The following is a 15,848-nucleotide window of genomic DNA, read 5'->3' as shown; positions in this document are numbered from 1 at the left end:
TTATTAATTTTTTATGTGTTTTACATTCTTTTGAACTACTCCTAAGCCGTGATTTCAATCTTCTAGAATCTTTGCAGGTAGTATCTGTTGATCCTCATGACGAAAAGCTATCCAAAGAATTTTGATATTTGAAAAAATGCGTAAGTTACAGCAACTTCCTGTCTAAACAGCAGAGACTTCCTTCTTCATTGGTGATGGTTTGGCCCGCCCCCCTATGTTTAAGCCATGCCCCCTTTCATAAATGCTGACCCATCTAAGGTAGAGTCGTGTGTGAGGTGTCATTGAACTCAGCAGAGAGTTCCTTTTTAATTGGTGATGGTTTGCGGTGTTACGTTACTTAACTTATTCAAATTTCTTCTAAACTCGTATAGTAAAAGATTTTATAATTGCAATATTTTATGACAGAGATTGTACTTTGGCAAAAATAAAATACTAGCATGCTATATTCAAAACATAATACAGCTTTAACACAATTTGAAATTAGTATACGATTACATTACATAGCCACTAAAGAATATAAAGACAGTGACATTTCTTGTGGTGGATGATAACAAGCCACTAATGACAGTAAGTATTAACATAACCCCACAGCTTCTCGACATGTTAAAGCCGGGTTAAAGACTGACAGACACACACACACACACACACACACACACACACACACACACACACACACACACACACACACACACACACACACACACACACACACACACACACACACAAGCTCAGGAGAGGCGAGAGGAGAAGCTAAGGTAGTGGCACAAGGAACAAGGCGGGAGAGAAAGTGAAGATCTGGGGCCTTGGCAGGAATCAGCATGGCATGACAAGGCTCCCATTACATCTCATGTCAGCTCATAAACTAATGGAGGCATTAGCATAGCTTATAGTACCACTATGAGTCATTGGAGATGATATACAATTTAGAGAATCTGCAAATTGGCCCTAAAAACAGCAATTCCAGTTAACAAAGCTCTTGTTGATGAGTGCCCTCAGCAGATGTGGGAATATACTGGCATTCATTTGTGTGCTGTACATTAACACAGCATCACACACACACACACACACACACACACACACACACACACACACACACACACACACACACACACACACACACACTTGCATCATGCGGCTAATTACTGTAGCTCATGCGTTACTGATACCATCTCTTATTTTTCTCCCCTTCCATGTCTAATAGTTGTGACAGTAAATGAATAATGCCTGGGGGGGGCATTTTCATTGTGACACATTTAAGAACGCCAGCAAAACACGTGACTTGAGTGCGTGCATGTGTGTGTGCAAGCAGCTTTTGCGTGCCTCTTTACAATTCTTCAAAGTGCTGTCACAAACACAAACACACACACACGCTCAAGCTTGATACGATCTGTTCAAAATCTCCATCAAAGAATCACCATTAATTGTCATCTGTCACAGCTGAAGCGGTGCGAGGGCAGAACATTGCATTTCGATCAAGACGAGTATAGAAAAGCGGCTGATAGGCTGTGGCGGCTCCAGGGTGCGCCTGGCGCCTTGGGGGCATCTCTCTGCCCAGAATCAAGCCTTCATTGTGGGGGAAGGAGCTCTCGGGGCCCCCTTCTAATCTGACGCCATGGTGCTGCAGGTGGGAGCTCACACAGCTAAAGGCCTGCTCACAATCAACCCCCCCCACCCCCTGCTCCTTCTCCCGCCTGCCTCCTCGTTTTAATCCCCCATCCATCCATCTATCGCTCTCTCCTCACAGGTGCTTTCATCCATTTCCTCCACACTTGCTCACAATTAGCAGCTTTCACTTTTGGGGGGAATTTTGCTCCATTGTTCTTTTGGCAAATTCCCTTTCGTGACTTATTTTGTCCGCTCTGGATTTGTCTCACTGTCCTTCTCTCTACTTCTTTTTTTTCTATCCTTTCTTTTTCTCCTCGCCCTCCTTCCATTCCCTCTCCTCCCTCCCATTCTGCTATACCTATCTATCTATAGTCCGGCAGATGCTGTCCCATTTGTACTCTCCCCCATGACATTCCTACGGGGGATTGCTTAAGGATTCAAGAGCCTCGGTGCTCATGGATCACACTGACACTTGGTCAGCATCAGCAGATTATGAACTATAGGCGCCTGACACCCCGCCATTGTTCCTCCATCTAAATATGAACAATAAGGCCCATCCGACGCCCACGCTGACAGCTTATTCCCTCTTATCACTCCTGTGGAGTCGCCCGGCATGATCTGGGCGCCTCCTCCTTTCTCCTTCCCCCTTGTACACGCCTCCCCTCGACCCCCCACCCCATGCTCCAGCCTCTCACCGGGCAGTGGTGGAGGGACTGGAAGGAGAAAGGGAGGGGCAGAGGGCAGTTAGAAAAGCTTGCAGAAACGTGATGGTTGGAAGATCATTTGGAGGATGCCCTTATCTAGAAAAACTTGGATACCAGTGTTTCGTTCACGAACACTCTGGCACGGGGGAAGGATCCAAATTCTGTCAAACTTCACAGCCCAAAACTTTTACGCTGTGCTGTTATGGAACATTCATATTAAAGCAGCATGGAAAAGCTGATGGGGTATCCCTGTGGCTCACTTGACTAATACTACTATATAGTACTTATAATTGCAGCGCGCTGGGTTTGATTCTGGCTTTAAACCTTTGTCACATGTCATTCCTGTCTCTTTCTCTGATTGCTTGTCACTGCTACCTGTCAGTTAAAGCTCATCTGATAGAGAAAAGATATTTTGATACAAATCACAGAAAATGGTACAGGTAGCTGCCGTGGACAGCTGCAAACATTAAAGTGATGGTTCGGAGTAATTTCACCCTAGGGTGCTTTGCACCATGACCTCGAGCCAAACACCCCCCCAAAAGCTTTTTTCACCTGGGTCGAACATTGGGAGAGTTAGCGTAGCAGTGTTATCTGCTGAATAGCTTAGCGCAGGGGCTAATGGACCCACGTTTGTATCTCGTAAATGACCCCACTAATAATGCCCGAAATGATACCAAACGTCTACAGTAGTACAAATAGGTTATGTACTCATAAAACAAAAAGTTTGTAAGTACACCAGAAGTTTATGAACACTTGCCTGCTGTTGTTGCTGCTGTAAGACGAGTGCTTAGGGATGTCTACAAATTACAACACCGAAAAGAGATGCAACAAAAATATTTTTTAATTTAAATTTAAAATTAAGTGCTGTAGTATAACTAGCAGGAGACAAGTAATAATTGAGGTAAGTTTGGAGACATTACCTTATTTAATCATTAAATTAATATTTTTGTTGTATCTCTTTTCGGTGTTGTAATTTGTAGACGTCCCTAAGCCCTAAACACTCGTCTAACTGCAGGTAGCAGCAGCAGCAGCAGCTAGCAGAAGAGAGCAGGCAAGTGTTCATAAACTTCTGGTGTACTTACAAACTTTCCAATCCATACTTTTATGAGTACATAACCTATTTGTACTACTGTAGACGTTTGGTATCATTTCGGGCATTATTAGTGGGGTTATTTACGAGATACAAACGTTGGTCCATTAGCCCCTGCGCTAAGCTATTCAGCTGATAACGCTACTCTACGCTAATTCTCCCAATGTTCGACCCAGGTGAAAAAAGCTTCTGGGGGGGGTGTTTGGCTCGAGGTCATGGTGCAAAGGACCCTAGGGTGAAATTACTCCAAACCATCACTTTAATTTGGAGCTACATTTTATGCATACATTAGGGCTACCACATGGAAGACAAAACCCCCGATAATGTGGTGGCAACTACAGTATGGGAAAGATTATTGTCATGGCAAATGATATGTGGCTAGGTTATGTTAGGGGTAGGCAACTAAAACACATGGAAAAGGTGAGGGAAATAATAAAAAACGTGAAAAACTTCAGTCTCCTGTATTAGACACACTACATGGCCATCCACCACCCCAACCTTCACACCTTTACTTCCTGCCTTGCTACACATAGGGCACACAACTTCCTGTGTTGGCACTGAATGCTGGACGTAATGGTGAGGTGCAGAAACGTCCACTATGGACTGAATTCCTATGGATACTACACTGCCACTGATCTGCACATCTCTGTTACTGTCACAACCGCCACCAGCTTTTTAATGAGACTGGCCGAGTTCCCTGTTGACAGCACACCTTCTACATTAGGAACAGAAAGAGAGAGAGAGAGAGCCAGAGAGTATGATGGGTGGATGAAGAAGAGGAGGAGAGCAGCATGAAGAGAAGGAGGAGGAGAGCAGTGGAGAGTGGCGAGGCTTTGTGAGCGGAGCAGGAATTAACAGGGCCCCAGGGACGGACAGATCAGAGCTGGGGTCCCCAGAGAGCACTTACCACAGGGCCCCCCCACGCTTGTTACAGCAAGGCAGGGGCCACTAGGGGACTCCCAGGGCTACACTTCACAAATGCGGGGCTCAAATCACCATGCAAGATGGTTAAAAGGCAGACGGTCTGGGTGGCTGGTAAGGAAGCACACCGCAATTATGTCCTGCTTTGAAATACCCTGCTATGAAAATCTGAGAAATTATAACAAGCTCAGATATGTTTAAGATCAATTTGGGAATAAATCCTCGTAAATGACATATTCCTCTTCTCTGAGGACATTATACTCAAAGGCTAACTCCCATGTAGGGGTTTTTTAGAGGGCTGAAATGCCAACCAGATCACCAGGGATGAGGGAATTAGCCAATAATATGAGTCCTGTTGAATGACACAGACACCTCCCATTGGCAGCACCATAAATTTGTGACCGCACTTCTCCAGTGGCACTGTCACGAGTACTATCACATCTAATCCAATGTCAGTGACATTAAAACTCAATCCAGCAAATGGGATCACCCTGCGAGTTGATGCCTGACTTCCTCGTACATTAGGTGAAAGAAGCAGGAGACCAAAAAAAAAAACCAAAGTTATAGACACTAAGGGCCGGGGGCGACTAAGAGAGAAGCCTGCTGCAAAATCAAACTTTGCTCATGCACGGAGATATTTGACATTCCCGTTTTAGTCACATCATTTGAATGGTGAAGATTCAAACACACATAGGCCCATTTGTAAACATGTCACGCACTGACGAGAGTCCAACTGGACTGGAATGTAAGTGTAATAAATGAAAACAGAGTTGTGTCGCAAGAGCAGGCTGTGGAATCTTTTTTTCCATCTGAATGCTGACAGATCCGCCCTGAGAAAAGTGTTTTTATCTGTTACTGTTGGTGAAACAATTTCAGGCAGTTAGTAAAGCTAAGAATATCTCGATCTCAAAGTGAGAGCAGTGTCCGTATGTAGGTAGCTGAAGCCACAGGATGGGGCCTCTCTGTGTTAAATTAGTAAAGAACACCAACAGCCTTGTTTCCATCCAACTGACAAACACATTTTCCACAACCTTTTGAAACGGTGAATTATTAATAACATATGAATTGGGTTTCCACCAACCGAGCTGCGGTCAATCAATCAGCTTTGTGAATGTCAAAAAAGGTACATCTGCAAGAATAATGGAACAAGCCTTTCAGGATTGGATTAATATTGGTCAGGTTGTTGTTGTTGTTGTTGTTGTTCTTTCATGTCAGAAAATGTAAGCCATCTGTTTTGCTATCAAAATACAAAAAGTCAGAATGTACTTGGAAATCTTTAGTGGGATAGTCATTTTGACAAGACATGGGAGAGACAACAGGTATGATATTTGTTGAGGTAGTGGTGGACAGAGGGGATATATACTGCCACTGTTTTTTAGGTAATAGAAAACAATATTATTTTCCTCTCTGGTCACCTCTGACAAGGAGGTTTTCAGTTTGGTTTGTTGGTTTGTTTGTCTGTCAGCAGGATTACGGTAAAATTACTGGCCCAATTTTCATGAAACTTTGTGGAAGGGTGTATCATGGGCCAAGGAAGAACTCATTAAATGTTGGAGCAGATCCGAGTCACGGGGCAGATATACAAATTATGTTTCACTTTCCTTAACATTGCAAGATAGGGAGCGTCCTTCTAGTTTCTATTGTTTTTAGCTATGATAGCAAAATGGCTCTAATATTGGTCGATCGGTCCAACAAATATCTCTACAACTTTTGAGATATTACTTTGAAATTGTATACAGATTTTCATGCTTCCCAGAGGATGAATCCTAACAACATGGGGAGATCTTCTGCATTTTTTCTCGAGTGCCACAATGAGGTTGACATTTGTGGTTTTAAGTAAGATGTCTCAACAACTGTTGGATGGATTACCATGGAAACTGGTAAAGCCATTCCTATCCCCCTTAAAATAGATTGCAATAACTTTGGTAATCTCTAAATTCTGACCTGATGCCATCATATGGTCAGAATGTCAATATGCCCAATACTTTGGTTTATAACCAAAGAATTGCTTAACTTTTGATTTCCATGGTCCGCATCAGATGTAGACTTGTGCTATTCAGCAAATGTTAGCATTCTAACGCGCTAAACTAAGATTGGTAACATGATAAACATTAAATCTGCTATATATGACATACATACTATACATTGTCATTGTGCGCATGTTAGCATGATGATGATTTAGCTCAAACACTGCTGTGCCTAAGCCTCACGGAGCCGCTAGCATGGCTGACGAATCTTAGCCTTGTTCTTTTATTTTCTTTAACAGAACCCAAAAGAATCCAAGGAATTTATTCTTGCAGTATATTTATTTGTGCATTAGTACTATATGTATGACCGTGCACTCATAGAACGTTCACTATAATCTTACAATCATAAGAATTGACTTTACGTGACAATCCTTTAACAATTATGTTGTGGTAAATATCCATGGCAATTGATTAAAAGGAGCAGTGTGTAGCATTTAGGAGTTTGTTTTTTGGCAGAAATAGAACATTCATAATTATGTTTTCGTTGGTCACCTAAAACTAAAACTTTTTGTGTTGTCGTCCGCTTGGAATGAGCCCTTTATATATACATACGGAGTAGGTCCTCTTCCATGGAGACCGCTTTGTTGCACCGCCATGTTTTTACAGTAGCCCAGAACAGACAAACCAAAAATGGTTTTTATATTACCTGGCTAAAGGCCACACTAGGTTCTCTACACTTTTAGAAAGGGAAGGGTTTTTCACTTGGTTGCAATCTGCAACCTCATTGCTAGATGCTACGAATCCTATACACGGGTTCTTTAATTGGATATCAGAAAGAAACAGAGATTACCGTTTTATTTAACTACTGATGTCTTAGCTTCATTTTGGTACATTAGTATTTTCAGTGTTGGCACAAGTTGGTAGTTTCTCTTTGCTGTATTCTGAAAGTATTTACTCTCGGAGTGACCCAACTTTGTGCCAAGTAAAACATTAAAGTTTCACCTTATCTTATCTTCTGAATCAAGAAAACCTGTCATACCATTTTTTTTCTTCATCTGTCATGCTGTTTGTTTTGATGAAATGAATATACCAACAGATTTAACCCCTATATGACAGGACTGACATGAAACAGATGGCTGCAGCAGCTATGTAGAAAGGTGTTATCGCAAGCTGACAGTGAAGATCTGCTATTTAAACAGAGTGGAATGTTGGCGCAGGGTAGCGTGCCGATTTCTCAGAGTCTATATACGTGAATCAGACTCTGTGAGGGCCACTGATATAAAATTGAAGATGTCAAATTGTTTAATTCAAGAGAGTAGATTCAAGGCACAACACTTTCTTACCCTCAAGGGGTCCATATAATTTTAAATATTGTACATCTAAATGGAGAAGAAACTAAACTGGAACTGTTTTGAGGGCATTTCAGCTCAATTAAATTTCAAGTTTCTCTTCCATGATGTGCATGGTGTTGAAAAAGTGATGCTCTTGTAAGGGCAGAGGGAATAGGCCTCCCACTGATCCACTCTTTGCCTCCTCATTTACTTTCCCTTCTGCTAGAGATACTCTGTCTGTCTTTCACTCCCTCCTTTTTATGTTTTGAAGTGCTTTTCCTCAGTGTTGTGTGCCTAATTAAAAAGCACTTACAGTTGTTTCTGGTTCAAGGTTGAAACGTTGCTATCTCATCATAGAGAGCTAATCAGATCCCCTTTCAATCACTGCTTCTCCTTAATGAAGTGCTGCAGACGGTCAATGGGACTGCCGGACTGCTTGCCTGGTGTTTTATTTTGTTCTTTTTTTTGGGTGGGGGTAAGCTGCTAGGAATGGAGAATGCTTGCCATTTTTTTTTGGGGGGGGGGGTTGTGTGGGATAGAGTGGGCTGTCAATTTCTGTCAGGCGCTGAGGTGTGTGTGAGTCTATGGCAGGGAGAGCATGGGGGGGTGGTGGGCGCTAGGCAGGGATTAACATGATCAAAGACACAAATGCAGAGCCACATAGGAAAAGTAAGAGAAAGGGAGAAGAACCATGCAGGGCTCCCCACATAGCCCTCCTTCCCTCCTCCCCCTTTCCCCATAATAACTCCCATGGAAGAGATGAACCGTAACTGAACCGTGGCTTCCCCAGCACTCCACCTCTGCCTCAAACTACTATCGATTTACAGCAACAAAAATGACAAAAACAAACACTGGATTCCGACTGTACATGCAACTATATATATATATATATATATATATATATATATATATATATATATATATATATATAAATATTCGAGGCTGTAGCAAGCAAGGCACATGTAGGAATGGGGGGCAGACAGGAAATAAACAAACAAGTCAGGTTTAATAGAATTGTACCTGGAGCCCGAGGACGCGCACGGGCACACGGGGGCGCGCGCACACACACACACACACACACACACACACACACACACACACACACACACACACAGCATATCAGCCAGCATGCTAATACTGCCAAAGGGAAGCCAAAACTAATAGCGGAGACATTAAGAAAATGATCCCCAGGCTGATATGTTTTCTATAGATGGCGACTAAATAGAATTGCTATATTTATCATACCCAGGAAAACAGAGAGAGAGAGAGACCCACATCGCCACTCCTGTCCCTCTCAGTTGTCCCCAGGAGAGTAATGAGAGTTGCCCCCAGGAAAGGGTGCACGTTACTGTTTCTATGTATGAGAGTGTGCATTTATGTGTGTGTGTGTGTCACCCAACATACTGAATTCTCTACGCTCCACTCCCACCCAGCCTATCCTTAAAGTAGCAATGCCACGTGGCCGGGTTGGCTCAGTGGGTTAAGCAGGTGCACATAAACATAGAGGTTTATGCCACGACGCAGATGTCCAGGGTTCGAAGCTGACCTGTGACGATTTCCTGCATGTCTTCCCCCCCTCTCCCCTTTCTCACCTAGCTGTCCGTTAAAGGTGGAAAAGCCCCAAATTATAAAATAATTAAAAATAGCAATGCCACAATGCAATAATACCACATTACCAGTGAATATCCTGCCTTCAAAGTAAAAGTACAGAGGCACAGTGATGTAAGAAATACTCAGGTCCATTACTTAAGTAAAAGTACTAATACCACACTGTGAAAATACAATTAAAAGTCCTGCTTTTAAAACCTCACTTAAGTAAAAGTATGTAATATGTATATACTATCAGCTACATATACTTGAAAGTATGAAAAGTAAAAGTATTCCTTGTGCAGTAAATTGTCCCTAAGCTGTCAGACAAATGTAGTGGTGTAGAAGTATAAAATAACATAAAATGCATATACTTAAGTGCAGTACTTGAGTAAATGTAGGCTACCTAGTTACATTCCACCACTGCAGAGGCATTAACCCATACAAATAGGACGATCGTAGAACGGACATTGAACTGTTTGCTGTGGTCATTTGACTAGTTCTAAAGAAAATGGAGCACATCATTGTGCAACGGCCATAGTAATAGAATGAGTAAGCCGCTTCAACGGTCACAATTCTTTGCAATGGCCATCCTGCTGTCAGTACCATAGACAGTATATAATGGACCAATAGACCCCGTTGCTCTGGACGGAGACCAGTGAAGGCTATTAGAAGCACTTTTCCGGTGATGGCCAGCTTTACTGCGCAGCCTCCAACTGAGAGAATGTGACGTGAGCAACCTGTCTGAAAGTTGTAAGTCTTCTGGTAGCAGTGCCAAGAGAAATCTCAATCATTCCCAATCTTACAGATACGGAGACTGTAGGTGTATGTAAGGAGATAACATGGGCACAGGCTAATTATTGATTACTAACATGCTAGTTAACATTATTAATTAAACCTAAACATTTCATGTAAGTCGAAACTGCCTGCGAGCTTCTCCTGTACTATACGGTAATTCCTCTACTATGCGACAGTAAGTCACTTGGTTATGACACAATCGTTAGCTTATTTTTACAAAAACGTCTGCTACGGAGCCATAACGTGAGGTACAAGGTAATGAAGCCTTTTATACATTGTCGTGTTTCTTTGGAACTAAACAACGGACAAATAGTCTTTAAACGCTTCAGATGTAAAGTTATTCGCAGTCAAGTGACGTAAAAAAAAATGGCGGTCAGCGGAATGCTAACAGGAGGTGATGGCCAGTTAGCAACAAAATGGCGCCATGATGGCTCGAGTTCTGAAGCGAAGCTTACCCCCTTGGTCAGTACCCGATCCGTTCCAACTGCACAATCCGTTCTGCGCATGCGCAAGATGTTCGCGCATGCGCTGCGGTACGATGATTTACGACACTACCCGATCTGTTCCCACACTAGCCTCCACCGGGAAGCTAACGTTAGTTTAGCTAATAGCTAATTCGGGCAGACCGCTAGGTGATTATAGCGGTCTGCCGTTAGCCCCCACTGGGAAGCTAACGTTAGTTTAGCTAACAGCTAATTCGGCTAACCGCTAGCTGAGACAGCATGCAAACTTTTAAAATACCCTCAAAATAAAACTTCAAAACAAACGTTAACATATATAACAGCTGTTACGTCAGTTCTACTTTACTTGTGCTCATTTAAAATACAATCACTCAATACTTGTCTTTATTGTTACTGTAAAGTCTTAATTTTGCTGTAGCCTGCTTTTCCCATTATGTTTGACTTAACGTTATTTTAGACTGAATCTAGCTGTCCGTTCTGCCTGCACGATCCGTTCTGCGTATGCGTTATTTGTCGGCTAGCGGTTAGCCGAATTAGCTGTTAGCTAAACTAAAGTTAGCTTGGGTGGAGGAACAGCGTGGAACAGATCGGGCAGGTCGTAAAACAGTATCATCATCTGCGCATGCGCAGAACGGATTGTGCAGGTGGAACGGATCGGGTACTGACACCTGCTACGTTAATTAGAATGGGAACGGCATTTCTACTCTCATTCTATTTCTATGCATTAACCTAGTCTCGCATTGCCAGACCTTCCTCCACAGCGCTGCGGAGGAGGGTCTGGCAAGTCCACACAGCATTCCGGGATGGGAGAAAAACGAGCTCTGGTCTATTGGCATTTCATCAAACCAATCACAATCGTCATGGGCTGGGCTAAGCACCGAACACAGCCATGATGCCGCTGCAAAATTGCCTCGGGAAGGAAAACTCAGATTGGACAGATAGTCTAGCTAGCTGTCTGGATTTACCCTGCAGAGATCTGAGGAGCAGTTAACCATAATTATAAAATTCCAACACAAAGAAAGCAGAGGGTAATGGACATCCAACGGAATTTCCGGCGCCACCGGAGCAATCCCATAAGTGGAACGTCGTGGCTATAGACTAGCATTAACCTTTTAGCACCAGCTGTTCCACCCTGATGCCACTATGTTGCCACTACTATACAATAACTGACTCGTTAGCCACTTTGGGCCAGCAGAAACAAGCTGTAAGCACAACACTGACATGTTACCATGAACTTGTTAGCCAACAGGTGCCTATCACACATTTGCAGATACAGAGCAACACTAGCATTCATTTAGAATCAGGTTTCTGGCCACATGGTGGATGTAGGTCCAATTGTCCCTCTCCTTTTATCCTTTTTCAGAATGTATTATTATATGCTCATATTATTTTATTTTTGTTGCTTTTGTTACCATATAGTTTGTGGAGCATTTTTTACATACTTCTGGGTTGTTTAATCATAGCACTACATCATATTTTATTAGATGATTATAATGTGCATGCAAAATCTTTGCAATTGAAGTACCAGAATACAGATGATAATACCAAAAAAGTAGCCTACTGGCGATAAAGAAGTCAAATTACTGCTGTGGATTTTTTCTTCTTCCAATAGTTACATTCTGTTACCTAATACTTTAATGCGTTACTTCCACCCTTGTTCGCACATCTTTACACTCATCTCTCTCCATCCAAGCCCACCCCTTCTCCCCCCTGCCCTTTTCCGGCTCTCCAATTAAGCATCAGCAGCAGGTTTCCATCAGCCGTCTGGTCGTCTGCAGCAGGACTCTTTGGAGCAGAGGCCTGTCAGGAAATGAACTCATCACTGGGTGACAGCTGCTAATTTCTCTCTCTCTTCCGTGTCACACGAGTGGCCTGCTTCAGTTAATAATGAGCCATCCAGCCCTGATTAGGGACATACACGAGGAGGGTGGAGATGCACACAACAGTACACAATCACTCAGCCAGACATGTAGAATAATGAGTGATCGCAGGCGGACATTCCTATTGAGAACAAAAACACCAATGCTTGACGCACGCACACACACACACACACACACACACACACACACACACACACACACACACACACACACACACACACACACACACACACACCAAATAACATATGGGTATTTAGTTATTTATTTCAAAACAGACAATGATGGTACATTCTAAAAATGTGAGGCATTTAAATGTTCTCGTTGCATCTTTCACGACACAGTGGGTGTGAAAAAACTTTGGTTCCCGCTCAAAGGCACTTATGGATGCTCACACAGCGAACATGACCTCTGTTAAATGTGCCTATCTTTGCTGAATGAAAAAAAAAAAGAGAAAGCATAAAAAGACTGGGAGTTTACAAATGCAACACGGGGCTGAGAGCAGGAGCCGAAGACAGGCTGAAAGGCACACAGATGTTATGTGAAATTACAGGCTCCCTTCTCTCTGTGTGGTTGTGGATTTCACTGCTCTTTCACTTTCTCTCTGGCCTCACCTCTCTCAACATCCATCTGTAATCCTCTCATTTTTCCTGCCCACTCCTCTAACACTTTCTATCTCAGCCCACCTTCAGGCTCTGTGTGCACGGTTTGTGTGTGTGTGTGTGTGTTAAAGGGATGATCTTTTGATGCCCTCTGTGTGTATGAGTGCTTTGTCTCTCTACTTTCAGCGGTTGGCCATTGTGTTTGCAGCCGTCATACTGCTCTCCCACTCACTCCATCAGAAACGCGGCCTGTGTAGGGGCCTAAATGAATATTGATTCTCCCTCCAGTGCTGAATACTGCTAGGAGGGAAAAAGGATGAGTGTGTTGTATGCAATGAACAGAATGAACCTGATGGGGGTGGGGGAGAGAAGAGAGGATGACGATTAGGATGATGGTGATCATGATGACGATAATGATAATGGTGATGATAATGACAGTGTTAGTGATCAGCAAGCATGATGGGAGCCGGCAGCTGATGCATGTATGTGCACGTTGCTTATATGATGGCGCTGAAATGTGAGCTTGACGTGACAATTGACGGCAAACACTCCTGAGAAAAGAATCTGGTTGTTAAAAAATTAGACTCAATCTTTATTGTCCGAAATGAAATGGCATTAATGGTTTTTAGAGCTAGGGTTATCAAAAAAACTGAAATGTGTAATTATCAACTCTATTTTATTACATGTAAATCATCTATAAGATCTTTTTTTTTTTTAAATCCATCAACTAGTAATATACTAATCCCTACAAAGGATGGAAAGAAGACAATAGTAAAAAAAAGAGAATTAATAAATCAGTGTCATGGTCAAAATTCGAACATTGCAAACAAAACCTAAGGTAATAATAAACAAAGGTATCATAAAGAAAACAAAAAGCAGAACATACATTTTCCTTTGAATGACTCTCCGAATATTAGACGCATTTTCAAAAACCTATTTCATAGGAAATATTTCCCTTTCCTTAAGCTGCATGGCATTAATCAAGTGGTTAATGTAGTCCTGGTGGTTGTGAGGATTGCAAGTTAACTCACTTAGCACCAAATCTGTTTCCTCCACTGTCTCTCTGAATAAATGATGTGTAACCTGAGTTTAGCGTAGCCCAAGAGAAGATAGAAAACAGAAGTGATGTAAAAAAAAAATTAAAAATTAAATTAAAAAAAGAAAGTAGGCATTAACAGAATTAAACAAGTAAAGATTTGATGAAACGACAACTGTACCTCTTCTCAGTTCATTTCTCTATCCTCTACCCTTCCAGAACTATATTATGAGGGGTTCCATCCAGATAGACCACCATCTCTTCTCCAGCCTGATGCTCTGCCTGCTGCCCCTCCCCGCCCCCTGCCCCGGCCTCTCCATACACGCTTCCCTCCACCTGTAAGGTGCAGTTGTCCAGCTCTGTCACAATGTAGTGCGTTCCCTCGTCGTTGACAATAACCTGGGTTAGACCTTCCTTCATCATCTGGGACGCGGCGAGCTGCAGCACCTCCTGCATCTCCTGGCGGCTGGTCTCCTGGATGACCTGCATCTCTTCCTGTTCCTGTTTGACGTCCGGCTGCGCTACGCTCTGCACAGCCTCGGCTGCCTCGGGTTGCTCCACCTCTTGGGCGACGGCGGCCTGCCCTTGCATTTCCTCCTGATGGCCCATTTCGCTGACGGCGCTGAGCAGAGCATCCAGAGCTGTGGACGACTCCGAAACCATGTGACTTTGTCCTGCCGCTGCCACTGCTACCCCTCCTCTGGCGAGGGGTAGCAGCTCTTTCCTGGCCCCGCCCGACTCCAGCACCACGTACTGGGTGCTGCCTTCGGCCAGGTGGGCCCCTGCGGATGCCACTTCCCTGCCCGAGGCTATGACTTGTCCATCCTCTGTGATGTGGAGCACCTCTGCCACCTGGCCGGCCATGGCCAGCGTCTGCAGGGTGGCAGCGGCCGACTCTTCCAGGGCCTGGTCGATGGTCACCTCCCCGTCGCCGTAGCCCTGGATAATGATGACCTGCTGGATAGAATCATTGTGGCCGGATTCCTCCAATGAGCCATTATTGTGCACAGGGGAGTCCATGGCTTCTGTTTCCACAAACGTAGCCCCCTGACCCTTCAGACGACACTCGAAAGACTTGGACACGATACCTGGGGAACACAGAGACACATTTCACATTACATTTCTTCTTTTTTTTTTTTTTAAACTGATACTTTTATTCAATTCCTAGACTACTAAAATGAATCAAAAACTGAGTAGAAAGGTCTTAAAGGTCCAGTGTATAACGTGTTTAGTTTAGTCAAAATCTGTGTTGCCCGTTCACAAACTTGTCCTTTTTCATGAATATTTACCACCACCATCAATTCCAAGTATTCCTTTTTGGCACATACAGGACGTACTGCTCCGCCTTTCGTGTTTTCGCTGTCACATGATAAACTGCTGCTATATAAGCTGCTAATGCTGCTAATGGGTGTCGTCGCTTCCCGGTCCCGGCAAGTTTGAAGAAGGAAACATGGAGGACCACACGTATTCAAAATCCAAAATGTCAGGAACAGGAGTCTACTTCTTCGCCCAGAAAGAGAAAAAGGAGATTGAAAAGAACAAGAGACCCGCTTTTTGAAGCGTGAAGGCTACCGTAGCTGTAATACGTACTTTGAAATGCGTGGCGCGAGAGAGTTGATTGCGATATATACGTATATGATCTTAACTAGAGATGGTCCGATACCGCTCCAATACTCCCTAAAACGCTGGAATTGGTATCGGGAAGTACTGGAGTTTATGCACCGATCCGATGCCACGTAATCAAGCCCTAAAGAAACTCTACGTCAAAGTAGTTTATTTATTTTCTTTTTCCGTTATAACTGACTGTCAAACTGGATAATAAAAGAAAGTTCTGTGGCGTTCATTGTTTGTGTTTGTTCATGTTTCACA

General features: G+C 43.3%; 1 protein-coding gene across 2 annotated transcripts in view; it reads right to left on the bottom strand.

Annotated features, from left to right (window-relative positions):
- Window positions 1–12,618: 12,618 nt before the first annotated feature.
- znf407 (zinc finger protein 407) overlaps window positions 12,619–15,848 on the bottom strand; it is a 151,732-nt gene continuing 148,502 nt past the window's right edge. For both annotated transcript variants that reach the window (XM_028581420.1, XM_028581421.1), the window contains exon 10: window positions 12,619–15,067. In XM_028581420.1, coding sequence (XP_028437221.1) covers window positions 14,187–15,067 — 881 coding nt within the window. In that variant the 3' untranslated portion in view covers window positions 12,619–14,186. The remainder of the gene's footprint in view (window positions 15,068–15,848) is intronic.

Source organism: Perca flavescens, chromosome 6, assembly GCF_004354835.1.
Source record: "Perca flavescens isolate YP-PL-M2 chromosome 6, PFLA_1.0, whole genome shotgun sequence".
Taxonomy (NCBI): Eukaryota; Metazoa; Chordata; class Actinopteri; order Perciformes; family Percidae; genus Perca; species Perca flavescens.
The sequence above is the reverse complement of the archived record's forward strand: the minus strand, read 5'-3'. Positions and strand labels throughout refer to the sequence as shown.